The sequence below is a fragment of the Chrysemys picta genome, chromosome 4 (genome assembly GCF_011386835.1).
Source record: "Chrysemys picta bellii isolate R12L10 chromosome 4, ASM1138683v2, whole genome shotgun sequence".
In the NCBI taxonomy this organism is placed as follows: domain Eukaryota; kingdom Metazoa; phylum Chordata; order Testudines; family Emydidae; genus Chrysemys; species Chrysemys picta.
In genome coordinates, this window is record NC_088794.1 from 148,373,356 (window position 1) to 148,390,885 (window position 17,530).

Genomic DNA, 17,530 nt, shown 5'->3' on the forward strand with positions numbered 1-17,530 from the left:
GTAGGTTTCCTTATGTACAATTTTAAACCCATTAAAACAAATTCAGGGTGTGGATTTCCAGCTGAACGGCGCGATCTCGTCTGTAGATTATGCTGGCCCTGCAGTACCACTGGGGACATTCTGCTCTGGACAGACCTTCCACGGTCACAGACTGTAAACATCTCCAAGGCAGGGCTGCAGCCTCCTCTGAAGTGTGTCCTGCATGGATCTCACCCAATAACGACACCACTACCTATCAGCTAGCCACAAGACAGTCACAGGCTCCACGCGATCAAACAATACAGCAGGAAATGGACCACTTGCACCTACTGTCAGAGTATGGTCTTAACAGCACCTGCCAGTCCCACGTGAAGACAGAAGTTGCGAGGAGCCGCGGGGGCGGCGATGGGCAGAGTGCAGGAGGGGACGACTCGCTCTCTCCAGAAAGCCCAAGAACCACACAAACCCCCCCACCCGCCAGAGCCCCCCAATGAGCTGGGGCCGATCGGCCCCTCTCAGCACACTGGGCTGCTCCCTCCGCCTCCGGAGAGACACACGAGCAGCTGTGCCGAGGGCGGGAGAATCAGGGACTCAGATCCGGAGCTCTGGCAGCCCAGCAACGGATGGGTGGTGGAGCAAGACCTGGCCTGCTCAGCACGGGCCCAGCTGACCCTGCAGGGCAATGGGGTGTGTGCGGGTACAGAGGACCGAGTGTGCACACGCTGAACGTACAGCCTGGCTTCGCCATCCCTGCAGCCCATACCACTCACTATTACTAGCCGTACACACAACTCTAGTCCATCCATTGCAGCTCCAGGGGAAAACAGGCCCTCGCTTTGGGCCACCTGCGTGCTGCGGAGTTCCCACCAGCCCGTGGCTTAGTCCGCAGGCCTTTCCAGTCACAGGGCTGCGAGCCCTTCCCTCTCTCTGGAAATCTGAGTGCACTGAATGTAACAGGAACATAGGCCAGGCAGGGATTTTCTTGGTCATCAAGTCCAGCCCCCAGCTACCATAGGCCACCCCGGCACATAATCCCCCCTAGGCGTCTTGGGACAACGAACAGCGAGCATTATGCTGCAGGAGAAACACCGCAACCCTGATGCCCAAGCACAGCATCTGCATTCAGACCTGATCATGAGCCCAGCACGCATTTCCCACTATGCACAAACATACCCATCTTCCACCCCTGCCCCGACGCGGGATCCCGCCACGTGGAATGGATCAGAGCAATGCTACCAGCAGCTACGACCGCTTGGGTTCGCGCTCCCCTACCAAGCTCCCATTTAAGGTATTTCTCGTCCCAATGCACTTCACCCCTTTGGAAACGAGCAGGGGAAGAAGGCAGTCGCGCACACTAAGGCTCTCTGCCCGGGGAACAACAAGATGGCATAGCCCACAGCACCTACCCATGCAGGGAAGTAAGCCTCCGGCTCAAAGTATTTCCCATAGTGCTTGTTCCTTTTGAAGTTCCCCAGGTCGGCCTGCAGTGCGAAGGCTGCCAGCAGGAAGTAGGCCTCCTCGCGCAGCACACACTGGGAATGCAGCACTTGTTTTCTCACGTGCCAGTAATAATAGTACCTGGCCGTTCTGTCACTGCGGAGAGAGAAGAAAAGCAGAACCGTGAGCGCATGCACGACAGAACGAACCTGCCCCGCGGACCACGGGCCTGTGACGCAGACGCACGCTGCCGCCTCCAGCACCTTTCCCCCTGCAAAACAGAGTCATTTCCAAACGCTGGGGCGGTGGGCGTCTGCGAGCGCTGGGAAGCTACACAGGGGCCAAATGCGCCTCCGGGCCCATCTCAGAGCTCCCCGCAAGAGGGCAGGGTCAGAGTTTCCAGCCTCCAATACGCTTCAGAGGCTCTGACCCCAGCGAGGCAGCTAGCATGAGGCGCTGGCGTGAAGGACACTCAAGGGAGGGCGTCTGAGGAGAGGGCAGCGGGGAGGTGGGGCCCCGCCAGTGTAGGGAGGGAGCTGAGACTGGGAGCAGAACTCACGGCAGATTCGGGGGTGCAGAGCAAGGCTGCTGAGAAAGGAGGCCGGGGATTGCAGGGAGGAACTGGGGGAGCAGGACGGCCACTGATGTGGTGGGGACAGCTTAGGGAAGGAATTGGAGCTTATAGCTAGAGGGCAGCCAGAGGGATCCTGCCTGATTCCCATGTCCCTCCCCAACTTACTCAGAAGTTAGCTGCCCCCCAGACCCGTCTCATCCACTGCTCCAATGGGTCTCTCACAGCACCCACCTTCCTCCCCTCCCCATGGTATCTCTGGGTTGGCTGAGTCTAGGCAGGTCTTGCCTGAGCACAGGACAGTGGGGATCGGGGGGCACAGGCGCCCTTACATCTGTGCGCGCTGGGCAGGTACGAGAGGAGAGGGAAAGGGGTGTCTGGTGCAGCCAGGTGCTCGTTGTAATGTTAGCTCCGTCTCTGGTTTCTACCTTTCCTTGCAAGGAGGGAGCTGTGCTGCCAGGGGAGGAGGGGCAGGCCCCAGGAGCAGCAATGAGACACAGGCTCGTGCGGAGGATCCCCTGCCATGCACCGAGACTGGGGCTCCTTCGGGGCTGAAGGCTGCTACTGACAGAGCTAGCATCTTTTAACGGCTCTACATTCACCCTCGATTGTTCAGTGACGTTTCACCCGCACTGGGACCTGGGGCCTCACTCCTGAGGTGGGGGGCAGTGTCGCTCCCTGTCATGGTGGCTGGCGCAGACCCGGTACACAGCGACGGCTGTCAGTCAGTGCCTCCCTGTGGGGCTCTCCCCATCCCCAGGGCTGGGAGCTGGGGCCTGGATGGACAGGATCCAGCAGCTGCAAAGGACCAATCAGATGCGGATGCAGGGGAGGGACCTATTGGGAAGTGGACCAATTGGGGCTCTTTCTGGATCTGCAACGTCTGCTCCACAAAAAACCCAGACATTGCCGCCTATTTGAAAAATCCGCCTGGACAGACGGCGGAGGATCAAACAAGAGGCGATGTCCAGGAAAACTCAGACGTATGGTAACCCTACCCTAGAGAAACTACATGAACACCACACAATCCCATCGTAGCAGAGGAATTCCTAGGCCAGGGTTTTCTCTTGTGCACACATCTGTGTGGGTACTGCCTGTGCAAAGGACAGGGGGTTGCCCATCGATATAAATACAGTAAACAATACATGACTGATTCAGGTTCTTAGTCATTTTCCTCTGTTTTCTTTAGTGAACAATTTCCCACTCGAATTAAAATGATTATTCCCAGTAGTCTGCAAACCCTCAACACAATCACAGTAGCTCTCTACCTTTATTGTACCTCCGGGTAGAGTGACCAGACGTCCCGATTTTATCGGGACTGTCCCAATATTTGCTTGTTTGTCCCGCGTCCCGACCAATGTGCAGTCGGGACACTGGACAAACAAGGAATTTTGCCCTCCCGGAAGGGCTCTTGCCCCGCCCCACCCCGACTCCGCCCCCTCCATCCCCCATTGGCTCCCTCCCCAAATCCCTGCCCTGGCCCCGCCTCTTCCCCATGCATGTGGCACTCCTCCTCCCTCCCAAGCTTGCTGCTGTAATGGCGGGGCAAGCCTGGAGGGAGGGGGTGGTGGCCGGCTTCCAGTTCCTGGAGCTGGTGAGTAGGGGCACTGGGCGGGCAAGGGGGGCTGGCCAGGGGGCTGCTCCCCCAGGAGGTAGAGGGGGGGGCCCGGACCCCAGCAGCAGCGTGGGAGAGCAGCTCGGGGCTGCTCGAGTGGCCATGTAAAGTTTATCGGCTTGGACGGGACCCCGGCCGGCTCCCCGCCCCGCGCCAGCATGTCGCGCCGGCCGCCACAGGCCAGGTAAGGAGCCGAGTCGCCCCCTCCCCCCTCGTCCTGGCTCCTCAGCTGAGCCCCCCGTCACCCTCCCGGGGGAGCAGCCCCCTTGCCAGCCCCCCTTGCCCGCCCGGTGCCCGTACTCACAAGCCGCAGGAACTGGAAGCCGGCCACCATCCCCTCCCTCCAGGCTTGCGCCGGCATTCCAGCGGCAAGCCTGGCAGGGAGGAGGAATGCCGCTCAGCTGAGGAGCCGGGGGGACTCGGTTCCTTACCTGGCCTGCGGCGGCCGGCGGAACATACTGACACGGGGCGGGGACGCTACCCCCCTACAGGGCAGGGCGAGGAGCCGGCCGGGGTCCCCCCCCCCCCAGCCGATAAACTTTATGTGGCCACTCGCGCGGCCCTGAGCTGCTCTCCCCCGCTGCTGCCGGGGTCCGGAGCCCCGCGCCTCTCGCTCCAGCGGCTCCTTCCCCGTGGGGCAGCGGGACGTGCCGCATGTGCCTGGGGGGGGGGGGGGGGGGGGGGGGGGGAGGGGCAGCAGCCACAGCGCGGCCGACACCTGCAAAACAGCTTTTTTTTTTTTTAATTTTTTTTTGCTCTGCGCCTCCCCCCCCCCCCCGATATCCCCCCTTCCCATCCCCCCACGTCCTGATATTTCCCGTCAGTGATCTGGTCACCCTACCTCCGGGACTGAAGCTGCTAGCCAATCCCTTTTACGGTTGGCAAGCAAAATATCTGAAAACAGCACAGCTCAGAGCTGAAAAGGAGGAGACTCTACCATATTTCTAAGCAGTGACTAGCTTAACAGGAGGAACATATTGCAGTTTTAGCTACTGCACAGACCTATTTGCAGGGGGGAGGGATAGCTCAGTGGTTTGAGCATAGGCCTGCTAAACCCAGGGTTGTGAGTTCAATCCTGGAGGGGGCCACTTGGGGATCTGGGGCAAAATCAGTACTTGGTCCTGCTAATGAAGGCAAGGGGCTGGACTCGATGATCTTTCAAGGTCCCTTCCAGTTCTAGGAGATAGGAGATCCCCATTAATTAAAGATTTACCTATTCCTGACATCTTTGGGCCAGTCTGACCTCACCCAGACCAGACCTTGCCAACAGGGTTATTTACACATCTCAGTAGTCCCGTTGATCAAGGACTTACATTGATAGAGCCCCCAATTTTCAAGAGCTAGGGGTTGTGCAGAAGTTGCACACACAAACATGCACACATCGGCTAATAGGCTAGATGAGGCCACGCAACAAGCAAATGGATAGCTGCGGCGATACGGGCTTGTGCACGTACTGCTATAGTAAAACGCAGGCCCAGTCACGGGTGCATGTCTACATGCATTGGGATGAGCTACGTCACCCTTCTTTTTGGTAAGTTGGGCTCAGTGGCATAGATTGTTAATTGAACAAAAGCTGAATTCTGCCTGCTTTTTGCTATACAATGGAAAAATACAATATGTTGTAAACCAACCTGCCCAAACTAGATCACAAAAGACTCATTGTATTTTGCTAAAGTAAAAAACAAAACAATTTCTCCCCGCTCAGACCAGCCACAGAGGAGCACTTTGCTATTGTTAATCTTTATAAGGATAGAAATACGAAACTGATCGAGTAAAGGCTAGTTACAAATTTTTTTTCTAGCAATCCACTGTTACTGAGGGTCTACAACAAAATTACAATACATGCAATGAACTCTAACCAAACAGGAATAACCCAAGATATTTTCTATTTTTTCCATTAACAATACCGCATTTTTTGGTGCAAAAAGGCATTCTTTGGAATATTTTCCCCTTACCTGATCAGTCTGCCATTTTCCACATAATATTGCACTCGAAAGTGGATAATCATTGGGGGACCAAACTGGTCAATGCCCTGCAATGGAGAGAAAATATTCAGAGTTCTTTCCACAGAGGACATAAAGAAACCATTGAGAATATAATTTTTTGCAAAGTTTGCTGTGAAATCAGAAAGCTAATGCAATCTTCGATGTTTTGTATCAGATTTTCTCAGTGCAAAATTTATCATGACCACCACCATCCAGGAAACCAGAGAAGGTGGAGCTAGTGGAACAATGTAGATCAAAGTCTGGCTGTTTTTCTAAATTGGACATTTTTCATAAAAATGTTTTGAAGTTTTCAAAATGTTCCATTTTTTGGGAAAACTTCCCAAGGAAAAAAATATTTATCCCGTTGACTGTTCGATATATGTTATCCCTTCATTTTTCATGAATCTTTTTCTGAGTTGCCAATTTCATATTGGCCAAGTTAGTCACAGGGGAGGATAGTTCTCAAAATGAGAAAGTTTCAGTTTCCGTTTCAAAACGGAAAAGGTTTTGTGTTCAACAGTTACTGGATTTCAAAAATGGGGCAAGGGCGAATTCTGAGGAAAATTCTGCAAAAAAAAAAAAATAAGAGAAAAAATTCATGTTGTTCTGAAACTCGTCCCCCCCCCCCCCCGCAAGATTCCAGTTATGAAATTTTCAAAAATTCTGTGAATTTAAAAAAAATTAGTTTCCAGCAGTTGTAAGGGGGGGGGGGGAGGGAAGAAGAGGAGACAGACACCAGTGTCATGTTTGGAGTTTGTTATGTTAATGTATTTTTTTCCTGTAATCTACAACTTACAAGAGATGCCGTAGATCTGTCTAGGTTGGAACTTTTCTGCAGAGATTCAACTCACACTCAGCCCCACTGGTTTCCTTTCAGTGACCTCTTGTCTCTCATTACAAGAAACCATCCCCTAACCATTCTTGTCTGACATCTCCTACTTCAGAGCTTGGTATATGGGTTGACTAGTTTTGACAGATCTGCCGGTGATCATGAGGGCTAATGCTCTGGGGTCCTAATGTAGTTCCCAGGTTTCCCCAAATGTTCCGTAATTTAGCCTCCCAGACATCCTGCAATCCAGCAGTATTCAATTGCCATCTAGGTAATCTTTATTTTCTCAAGCTTTTCATTTATAAATCACTTAATGATTGGGAACTTCAGATTCCCTCTTGTTTTGCAGGTAGAGAGGGACACACATTAAGAAGTCTTTCTGAGCAGCCTGTGCCACTCTCATCAGTAGCAGTTGATTCGTTTTTAATTAATTTTGCATGCTTCAAATTTTCCTCTTCGTCTTATAAATTATGGACCCTTCAAACCTTCCCCTAAGGTGCAACAGCTCCAGATACATGAAACACTGAATCTGTAGAGAGGAAATAACTGGCCCCTCTCAACCCAACTCACGGTCATACCTTGCTAGCTTCTTTCTTCCATTCCTTTGGGCAGTATTTGTAGAGTTTCTGTGATAATTCCATATACACGTGTTCATTGTCTGCATTAGAAAGGGGATAAGAAAGGAGAATGCAAATGGTTCCCCAGGATTACTTTTAAAAAAACATACTATAAAAATTTCACACCCACAGTTATGCAAGCTCCCAAACACATTTCAAAAGAAGAAAATGCAGCATTATTTAAACACTCTCTAGCGTAAACAACAAATCCACCTATTTCCTGTGGAAAAATTTCAGATCTGCATCCATGGCATTGGCAAGTATTCCATACACTCACCTTTCTCATGCCCTAGAGGTTCTAGAAGCATCTTTCTAGATTCCTTGCAAGAGCCAGCCCTCACGGGTAAAGGCCAGTGACTATGCAGTGTGGCGTGGCACGTTCTTGCTTTCTATATAACTACAGCACTACAAGAAATATTTATTGTGCTTTGTTCAGCACAGTAAATCCTTGGTGCTTTGTTCAGCCCCATGTTTGAAGTCTCTGAGGGTATGTCCACACTGCAAGTAAAAACCCACAGCTGGCTTGGGCTAGTGGACTCAAGCTTGTGGGGCTTGGGCTAAGGGGCTGTTTATATGCAGTGTATACATTTGGGCTTGAATTGCAGGATAGGCTCTGGGACCCCGGGCTGCAGCCTGAGGCTGGAACGTCTATACCACAATTCAACAGCCCCTTAGTCTGAGCCAGCTGGCACGAGCCAACCACAGGTGTCTAACTGCAGTATAGACATACCCAGAGTGGTTAATCGCTCCCTGAGGGGCAGAGCTGAGCTAAGCAGGGAGACGTGTCACAGGAAAGTCACTTATAGGCGAACTCAAGAGCCGCAAACAGAGGCAGCTAACAGGACAGTTTTGGAGGGAGTGTGAGAGGCTCTTTTTTCCAGGTTCAGCTGTATATGTGATTTCAAGATGGCCAGCCATGAAACAATGGTGGTGACTTGCAACAGATGTGCCGTGTTTTCTTTCCTGCCTGAAGCCAGAAGGGACTAGCTGTGCCTGAAGTGCATGTTGGTGGCTGTGCTGGAGAAAAGGATTCTTGGATTGGAGGAGCAAGTAGAGACACGGAGGAGTTTCTAGACAGCCAAGTTCGGGAAACACCAGTACCCCAGGTTCAAGGCAGAAAGGAGCTGGCCACCAAGGAACTGGAGAGGAAGGACGTCAGAGAAGTGATCTGGTGGTTTGCAACCACAAGAAGCAAGAGGTCACAGAAGCATTCGACGTGGCTGGAGATAGACGAGAAAGGGCAGCCTGTGGCCACGAGAGAGAAGAGGACCAGGAGGAATTCCACAGAGCTAGAAGTTTCCAATTGATACCAGGTCCTCAATGTGAAATCTGTGAAAGAAACCTCTCAAGATCCAGCTGGTCCAAGGGAACGGAGGGATGTACAGGGCACATCTGGGGTTGGTAGCTTGCCCAACCTGCAAGAATATTAAGCTTGCCCACAAAGTTCTCCAACTATCCAAGGGAGACAGACAATCCTTGTTGGGGGGTTCAGTACTTAGAAGAATCTAAAGAACATTTGCCAAGGGACAGGCAGACAACAGGGTGGTGTGCTGCTTTCCCAGAGCTAATACATGAGATGTCACTCTAAGACTGGATAGGCTTCTGAAGCGGACAGGCAAGGATCCACTGGTGATGGTTCATATTTGGCACTAATCACACCACGTTGCAGGATAGAGCTCAGATAGTCGATCACTTCAGGGAACTTGGAAGCATGCCCAAGCGATCTTCTCTGAGATTCTGCCTGTCCCACGAGCAAAGGAAGCCAGAAGATCTGGCAAGCGAACCATTGGCAAGGTAAGCGGTGTAGAGTTTTGGTTAAGTGGAATATTGGTTCCCCTTCTACTGAGATGGAAGTAATCTTAACTCAACTCAACGCTCCCCGTGTCCCCATAGAAGGTGGGCCAATCTCCTCAGGGATCGGCTGGCTTGAGTAGTCAGGAGGGTGTTAAACTAATAATAAAGGGGAGGGTAAAAAGAGGGACGATATAAGCACTCAGCACAAAATCAAGACGAGAACAAAATTAATCAAGGAACCAAAGGACATGAAGAGAAGAAATTCCTGAATTGCCTCTACAGCAATGCTAGGAGCCGGAGTAACAAACGAGAGGAACTGGAATTGCTCATTTGTGAGCAGAACTTTGACCTAGTTGGTATTATTGAAACCTAGTGAGATGATTTGCATGATGTGAATATTAAAATCAGTGATTATAACCTATTTAGGAAGGCGTGAGTGGGGCAAAGGGGAGGGGGAAGGGCACCCTATGTCAAAGATGGCATTATCTGTTTCTGTGTCACTGATAACTTAGAAGAAAATGATCTTGAATGCTTATGGGTCAGTGTCCTAACAGATAAAGCACAAGATGGGATATTAATTGGTATCTGTTAAAGACCACTAAATCATACCAAGGAACTGGATGACCCTCTCCTTACGTACCTATCTATAAAATGTAGGAAAAAAGGGGACTGATCATGCGGACTTCATGATGAGTGACACATGCCGGAAGTCTCATACCACCAGTAATAGAATGTCTGTGGACTTTCTAAATACACCTCCACCCCGATAGAACGCTGCCCTCGGGAGCCAAAAAAAAATCTTACTGCGTTATAGGTGAAACCGCGTTATATCTAACAAAAGTGTTGTCTCCAACATGGGGGAATTCTATACTAGACCTCGCCTGAATCGTATGCAGGGGAGGTGTTGCTTTCAGAGCCCCCTTCAACTCCTTCCATTGCTAAATGGATCTCAAATATGGGAGTTGCTACCGGGAGCTGGATTTTTCCTGGGCAAGGAAGCAAGGCCCAGATCCTCAAGGGTATTTTGAAATTACTAGAAGTTAGGCGCTTAAATACCCTTGAGAATCTGGGCTGGAGCTCCAAATGAATGATCAAAGCCTTTAGAACTAATGCAACCCTGTAGACCCCAGTCCCCCAGTTTGATTTGCATGATCAAGGTCTTCACCGGATAGTAAAAGCTTCTCAAATAAACCCCAACCCCTACATTTCTCTTGCTGAGTAACTTCAGAAGAGAGCAGGGCACTCTATGTACGCCTACACTATATACCGAGTCCGAGTCCCCCTCCTGTCCACGTACAAAAACAGCCTGACTCGGCTCAGCAAGCACTCAGGTCTCCGGTCCTAGGACCCTGCGAGGCGGGTGGCTCAGAGCCCGGGTCCTGCTGAGAGTCAGGTCCAAGCCCTGTCATTGTGCAGTGTGGACGCAGCTCAAGATGCAGACTGAACCGCCGAGCCCGGGGCCCACAGACCTGGGTTTACGATGCAGTGCAGATGTACCCTCAGACCCTGATTCAGCCAAGCAATTGCACATGTGCTTAAATCCCATTGACTTTGATGAGAATTAACCACGTACTCAAAGCGCTTTGTTGCACTACTTGGGTATGTGCTGAATTGGGGTCTCAATGCACACGGCACTCCGCACACACTGCAACTCCTCGGACATTTCGGTCTTGTGTGGTTAGTCCGCCCTCCGGGAGTGCCTAGCAAACACCCCTCCAAGAGATGCTGCTTGGTGAACAGATAAGGATGTAAACAATCTAGTATAAAAGCTGTGGGGTACTTTGAAGGAAACCAAAACACATTTTGACTCAAGATGTAAAGAAGAATTATTTGTTTTCTAAAGCGGTGATTTAACACCACTTCAGGAACTACGAAAAGTACATGGGAGTGCTTCATTAACAGCAGCAGTGCTCACCCGGGGCTTGATCCAACTCTCACTGACTTCACTGCGGACTGATTGGGTTCCCTGGTGACGAGACAGTATCAGAGAGCACATGGCAGTTTTTCTGAACTCACAAAATATATAGGAAACTGCAAGAAAATAGAACGTAGGCGTGGGCCAGCTCCAAACCAGGGCCTTATCCTGTCACCAATCAGGGCACACAATGAATGGGGATTTCCGGGTGAAGAGGGACAGTGCTACAATGAACAATACTTTATATTTATCATCCCTTGTTATAATAACGCTCAAGTGGTTTATCAACATTTCACTCATGACGTGGCAGGTTTATTCTTATCCTGGCAACCCGGATACTTCTGATGCGCATCTGTATGTGACATAGCATTGTTTCAAGTACGCAAGTTCAGACGGAGACTTACTTTGTATGACGCTGAGTCCAAAGAGATGACAATCCCTTAACCTCAGAAGGTCGCACACCTGGACAAGTAACTCACGACATAATATTTTAACCTGCAGCAGAAAAAACACAAGATTGAAAACATTAATGAGAATCTGCCAATATGTTCTTCGGGTGTTTTATGATCTTTAATCAAGCCCCATCCTGAAGCCATTGTACATTCACGGCTTCCATTGAAGGTCAATGGGACCTTTGAGTGTGTACCAAGAAATGTAAAATATTAGGCACATACATTATGTATTCTATACCATGCATACTCCAAATTCCAGCTGATCCCATTACCCACAACACGAGACAGACATTTAACTTCCCAAAGGTAGGCCAAGATGGTCACTACTTTTGATATCAGTCTAACAAAATATTTGCCTCTAACAAAATAAAATGTCTGCTACGGGCAAGGCCTTTCACACCTACAGGCCTTGGCTACAGTGCAACAGATCCAGTGTCACTTAGGACCTCAAGGTTGTCACTATACTGTAGGTGGTGGCCACCCAGCACTGCACAGGAAGGACTAAACTCTGGTCTTCTCCAAGAATGAAAATCAACCTTGCGCAGAGGGCTGGTGTTAGGCCTAGGAACCACCAAAGGCCCAGGACCTTAGTTCTGCAGAGTCCCTGAGAAGGGACAAAACCTACCACTTGTGCTAAAAGAGGATCTTCTTTAATGGTATCAGTATTAGGGCTTAGTTACGACACAGTCCAACAATCTAATTCCAGCCAGTAGAGGGCTGTGGTTCAAAAACCCATTAGCCCATATATTACAATGTCAAGGACTCACGAGAGTTTAAGAATAAAGCGAACTAAAAGTGACCCCCACGTTGCTGCCCCTGTTAATTTGCAGTACAGTTTTTCTTCCCATTGGAGTTGTCCGAAAGGGCCTGGTTCTCCATTGCCCTGCGCTGTGCGCAGTAATTTACACAGGGACAGGGAATTGGACACACAACTCCTCATTTAGAAACTCATTAACCTGTAGAGTGAAACAATTTTGGTTTCTTTCTCCAGAATAAATTCCAGCCCGGCCCTTTGGAAGAGCCAAGTTGCCCATATTATTGTCAAAAGGCTCCATTCTGCCTCTATGTTTATCCTTTCAAAACCAATGGGGGTTGGGCCTACATGTCAGAGGGCTTAACTGGACCCAGGTCTAATGATACATAAAGGAATAGACTACACTTAACATAACGTCACTTGGATTTAGCTAGAGCAGTGCACGAAGAATGAATTCTCCGAGCATCAAGCCCAATGAGACAGAGACAGTAAAATCCTGATGCGCCTGCAAATGTGAATAACTGTAAATGGAGGAATACATTTAAAACAACAGAAGACTGACCTCTTTTAGAAACACATTTGTTAGATACACACATTTTCTGTGTCCTAAATCAAATGTATGTTATATAAATGGAGAGGCTACAAAAAACGAGTGATAAAAGTAACTAACTGAGCATTTGTGCCTGCCCTCCAGTTACCACTTTTCCACGCTGTTTGATGTAAACGTACATAGAGAAGTAAGGAAAACTGCGTGTCAAGTGGACGTCTTAAAAAAAAGCCTGCTTTAAACTAATTTTGAACAATACGTTGCAAGGAAAGTTGCCCGGGGCAAATAATTCTGCTCATCTGTCAGTCAAGCAGCAGACTGGAGATCACCTGTGTCACAGGTGTCAGAGTGTGATAAAGCGAGACAGACTCCAGCAGTAAAACTGAGGCAATCAGGACAATGCCGGCTGCGGGCACAACGTCCAAGGAGACCAATGCTAGACGAATGCACAGGACATACCTGGGTTAAGGCGTTTACCTACATTTATAATGATGTTGAGAGAATCATCGTTGGGAAGGAAAATACAAACGCTGCGGCGGTCTTGCATGACTCTGTTATTATGGAAGTTCAGTTTGTTCATCGTGTTCTGGGCTCTCTCTAGTGGTTCAACGCGGCGCTCCGAGACCCAGCAGAAACCTCAGGTTCAGAGCACTCGGCAGCCAACAGCTTCTCCTCATCACAAACCCGTCACAGGAGGGACATTCTGGCCTCTCTCTCTGGGGGTGCCATAGCTGGGAAGGAGAGAATACGTGAGTGTCATATCAACAGGGACGGAATCTCAACAGCCTTCTTTGAACTGAGGAAGGGATCCAGAGCTTTAGACGCTGGGATGCATTTGAGTGGAATCGTTTCCCTCAGTGGCTCTCAGACTCTCCCATCCTGAGACCGTATGTTACAACCGAAAAGGGTTCCCCGCTCCAGGGCTGGATTAACGCATAGACACATGTGGCACGTACCTAGGGTGCCAATTCGTGGGGGGCCCAACCCAATCAGTCCTGCGACCCTGTGACCCCGGTCACAATGCCACTCATTCAAATTCGGCCTGGCTGCCCCTCTGTCACGATGGGGCTGTGGGGGGATGCACCAAATCTGAGTGAGTGGCATCACGACCTGGCGCACGGGGTCACAGCACCACTCCAACCTGGCCCAGTGTCACAAGGCCAAACCTGAGCAGGCAGTGGGGTGGCCAGCGCTGCTCCTCCTTGCTGCTTCTACGGGGCCAGCTCCTATGCGGGCAGCTTCCAGCAGCCCGCGTCCCCTCTACTCTGCCCACAGGACTCACTCAGCAACAGCCTCAAGACCAGCTACAAGTACGGGGAGCTGCAGTGAGTGCCCATGTACGGGAGCCAGCCAGGAACCCTAGCGGGATGGACCCAAGGGGGTTAACAGGGCAGCGTCTGTGCAGCAGAAGCCAGTCTCTGACTGATCTGGAAAGGGGAAGGTTAACTAAGCGACATCCATGCAGCACAAGCTGGCTGTACTTGGGTTACTAAATCATTAGTGCAGCTGTGCTGGGCAGGGCAGGGCAGGGCAGGGTTAGTATAAATGCATCTAGTTTAGCTGGCCTGTAGCGGGGCCAGAAGTGCATGTTTGCCTGGGTTAATCTGGTCCCACCCTTCTCTCTCGGGCACCTGCCCCTCAGCTTGGGAACCCATCACTTACACCTAGCAACAAAAAGCCAGCTGGATTTACATTAATTTCCTAACCCCCTTACGCATCTACAAAGTGATGTGGAATTAACAGCTGCAACTCTCAGTGCAGACGTATTTGTATTTAGTTAGCTTGCTTTGATGAAATGCAATTCATTGTTTTATGCGGTAGCCTCTATACTACCTCTCTAATGCTACCAATGCATCTTCAAGGTACGTTCTGACCATCTGCCTCTCGGAGGATTAACGTGGGATTTATTATTTCTCATTTAAAACATCCCAGGCCAGTTCTAAAGGTACAGAGGCAGACAGAATTACCAAGGAATAGCAGTTTCATAACAGGTATTGCAGACAGCAGCAAATGATGCTGAAATTTCACTGCCCCACGTCTACAGACCTGTTTCATGAAAAACTACACGGCTACTGAAATGGCAGTCAAACGACATCGTCTATAAGGGGTTCTCTCAGTCCAACCTCATTAGCACAGATAGGCGCTTTCAGAGGCTTGAAAAATGATAGCGATCTCACCCAATTTAGTGATTTTGAAAAGGGTAAACTAAATTACCACGGCATCCAGATCTCAACTTTCCTTTTTTTTTGGGAAGCATACATTGTGTCTGTGAGCCTCCAAATAACGTTGAACACTGGCAGTTTTGTGCTGGGCTGGTCTTTGGCCTCGATGGCTTGGATCTCTCTCACTCTCACTCACACCCTCCCTCCCCTCCCCCCCCAGCTGTCTATACATGAGCCGTCTCATTGAGTTCAACGTGTAAATGTTTTACAAGATCAAGGCGCTAATTCCTGCTCCGTATATTTCCCCAATATACAGACACTCCTCCCCCACCCCCCGCACTGTCTGCATGCAGAGTCTGCACTCCTAGGAGTGGTATGTTAAAGCCTGACAAGTTGGTGAGGTTTCGAACAAGGCAAAACGTACTACAGCTTTACCTTGGGCAGACTTTTACCACCCAATCCGTTCCATTCTAAAGCGAGAAGCCCTAAGTGATCTGCAAGGCACTCTGTTAAAACAGTCACTCACGGAAGCTATTTGGACTCGGTCTTTGCCCCCAACTGTATTAAGGCCCCAATTCAGCAAGGAATTTAAGCGCATGGATAACATTAAAACAGGCTGCCAGTCCCACTGACTTGGGCTATTCATCTGCTTAATGATGACCCATCCATTATGTTACTTGGATACCACTCCGAGTTCCCACCTATCCAGGCCCTGTTGCAAAGAGGACAGGACATACCATTTTACCCATATGAACAAAAACAGGTCTGAGGCCAACCTAGTACGCATCAGAGAGCTACACTGAACCATGAAACCTCCTAGGACTGAAAGCTCACAGAGACATTAATCACAGTGGGCAAAAATTCCAGCGGACCCTGAAAAGCACTGAATTGGCAGTTTTAGTTTTCTGACTTGGTTTCAGACAAGCCTCTAAAAGGCTTTACTGGCATATTAAGAAGGGGGAAACGTATATACAGCAGGAACAAAACAGTTCTTTTTGGAAAGAAACAGCAGTGCATTTGGATTTCTTTTGCTGCAGCTAGCAGAAAGAATGGGTGGTACCTTTAGAACTGCTCAGCAACACACACCCAATAGCTCTGATGAACTTAATCCATTTATTTCTTCCACAATCACTTACATTCTGACCTCTGATTATTTCAGGATTTAAACAAACGAAAAAAATCAAAACGCGCTTCTGTTTTTACGAGACTATAAATTGGAAGCTCATAATTCTTTCCTTTCGGGTTTTATAGAGGCGATTTATTCATTCCTCTGCAGTTAGCGTAAGTGCTTCCCGTTTCAGTGTCCCCCTCCTCCCCATCGAAACGGGTCTATAGGAGGGATTTTAGAAGTTATTAATGTCTTATTGAAATTCGACTCCTTAAATGGTCTTAACCTCAGGAAACTTTCCTCTTAAAATATACGTCAAATATCCTCAGTCAACGTACATCAGCACAGCTCCACTGACGTCAACCAGCTGGAGACCTGGCTCTTTATATTGAATTAAATTGCGCAGTCTCTCTTTTCAGGAATTATCGACTGGTAATTAACGCACCTAGAAAATAGAAGGAATGTTTCTTCTGACCCACTTTCAACGTGTTAAATTCGAAGCACCTGAAGTCTCACCACTGGGAGGAAACCACAGTTTTCTTAGCAGCTTTAAAAAGGAGAAAGTGGAATAAGCCCTGAGACATGAATTATCACTACATACAACATTTTGTAATTGAGCAGCTGAAAGGCTCCAGTCAGATGGGAGAGATTACTGCAGTTGCTTTACTGTTATAATTTGCAACGGTCTAAAGTGTAAAATTCACCATCTCTTACAACTCCATTTTGATCTTGTAATAAAGCCCAGAATATGACTGTGCTCAGATTCCAAGCACCTCAAATGTGATTCAGATTCCTCTATTTCTATCTGGTGTCAGGGAGAGCACATAGCGATGCTAACCCATCTCCCTCCCAGCAGGGAGGTCTTGCAGCAACAATCCTCCAGGCTGGCTAGCAGACAAGGGCAGCACTATCTTTCCAGGTACCCAGGCGAGACTTTATGAAGGGCAGAATTTACTATTGCTTCTGGCCTTTTCCAGGAAAAGATCCTTGTGTCCTTAGATTCTGACTTCACTTGTTTTCAAATCAGGACACTTATAAACTGCATTGCAGAGTAAGACCCCAGCATGTCTCCGTTCTCCCACAAAGATGTATCTCCATTGTTGTTCCCCATGGATCCCATATCTAACAGGTATTCCCTCTCGTTCATTTACTTATTTGTTTGATGTTCTGAATGCTACATTTAGAATGAAGGACACAATTTGGTCCCTCTCTTCTAGTCTAGTGTATCAAAGTTCTTATACTGCGCTCACACTCAGTGCCATGACTGTACATCTGACACGTGCCATCCAAGGCAGCACAGTCCAATGGTTAGGGTACTGGATGGGGACTCAGGATACCTGGGTTCAGACTGAGAGCAAAGTTCAACCTGGAAATAAATTGGCTTTAACAGTGAGGGTGAGATTGCTAAGGGGTGGGGGTAAATTCTCCATCACTTGGAGTCTTTCAATCAAGATTGGTAAAAGATTCATTCTAGTTCCACTGCAAGGTGCTGGGCTAGTCACTGGATGAAATTCCCTGGCCTGTGTTATGCAAGAAGTCAGATTAAATGCTCATAGTGGTCCCTTCTAGGCTTAAACCCGGTTAATCTTGTATTGGCTCTGCCATGGGCCTGCTGTGCACCCTCAGACAAGTCACCGCACCTCCCTGTGCCTCCGTCTCCCCACCTGCCCTCTGTCTTATCTAATTAGACCAGCGCTGGGCAAATTTTTTGGCCTGAGGGCCACATTGGGGTTGCAAAACTGTATGGAGGGCCGGGTAGGGAAGG

The 17,530-nt window shown here is 49.2% G+C and overlaps 1 protein-coding gene across 4 annotated transcripts in view; it reads right to left on the reverse strand.

The window, feature by feature from the left end:
• Positions 1 to 17,530, reverse strand: part of FRMD6 (FERM domain containing 6) — a 165,757-nt gene that overhangs the window by 26,887 nt on the left and 121,340 nt on the right. For all 4 annotated transcript variants that reach the window (XR_010600834.1, XM_024105480.3, XM_024105479.3 and 1 more), the window contains 5 exons: positions 12,977 to 13,226; positions 11,147 to 11,237; positions 6,995 to 7,074; positions 5,558 to 5,634; positions 1,386 to 1,572 (listed from right to left, as the gene is read on the reverse strand). Coding sequence is in view for 3 of the 4 variants with exons in the window: in XM_024105480.3 (XP_023961248.1) it covers positions 1,386 to 1,572; positions 5,558 to 5,634; positions 6,995 to 7,074; positions 11,147 to 11,237; positions 12,977 to 13,075 (534 nt within the window). In the remaining variant the exon portion in view is untranslated. The remainder of the gene's footprint in view (positions 1 to 1,385; positions 1,573 to 5,557; positions 5,635 to 6,994; positions 7,075 to 11,146; positions 11,238 to 12,976; positions 13,227 to 17,530) is intronic.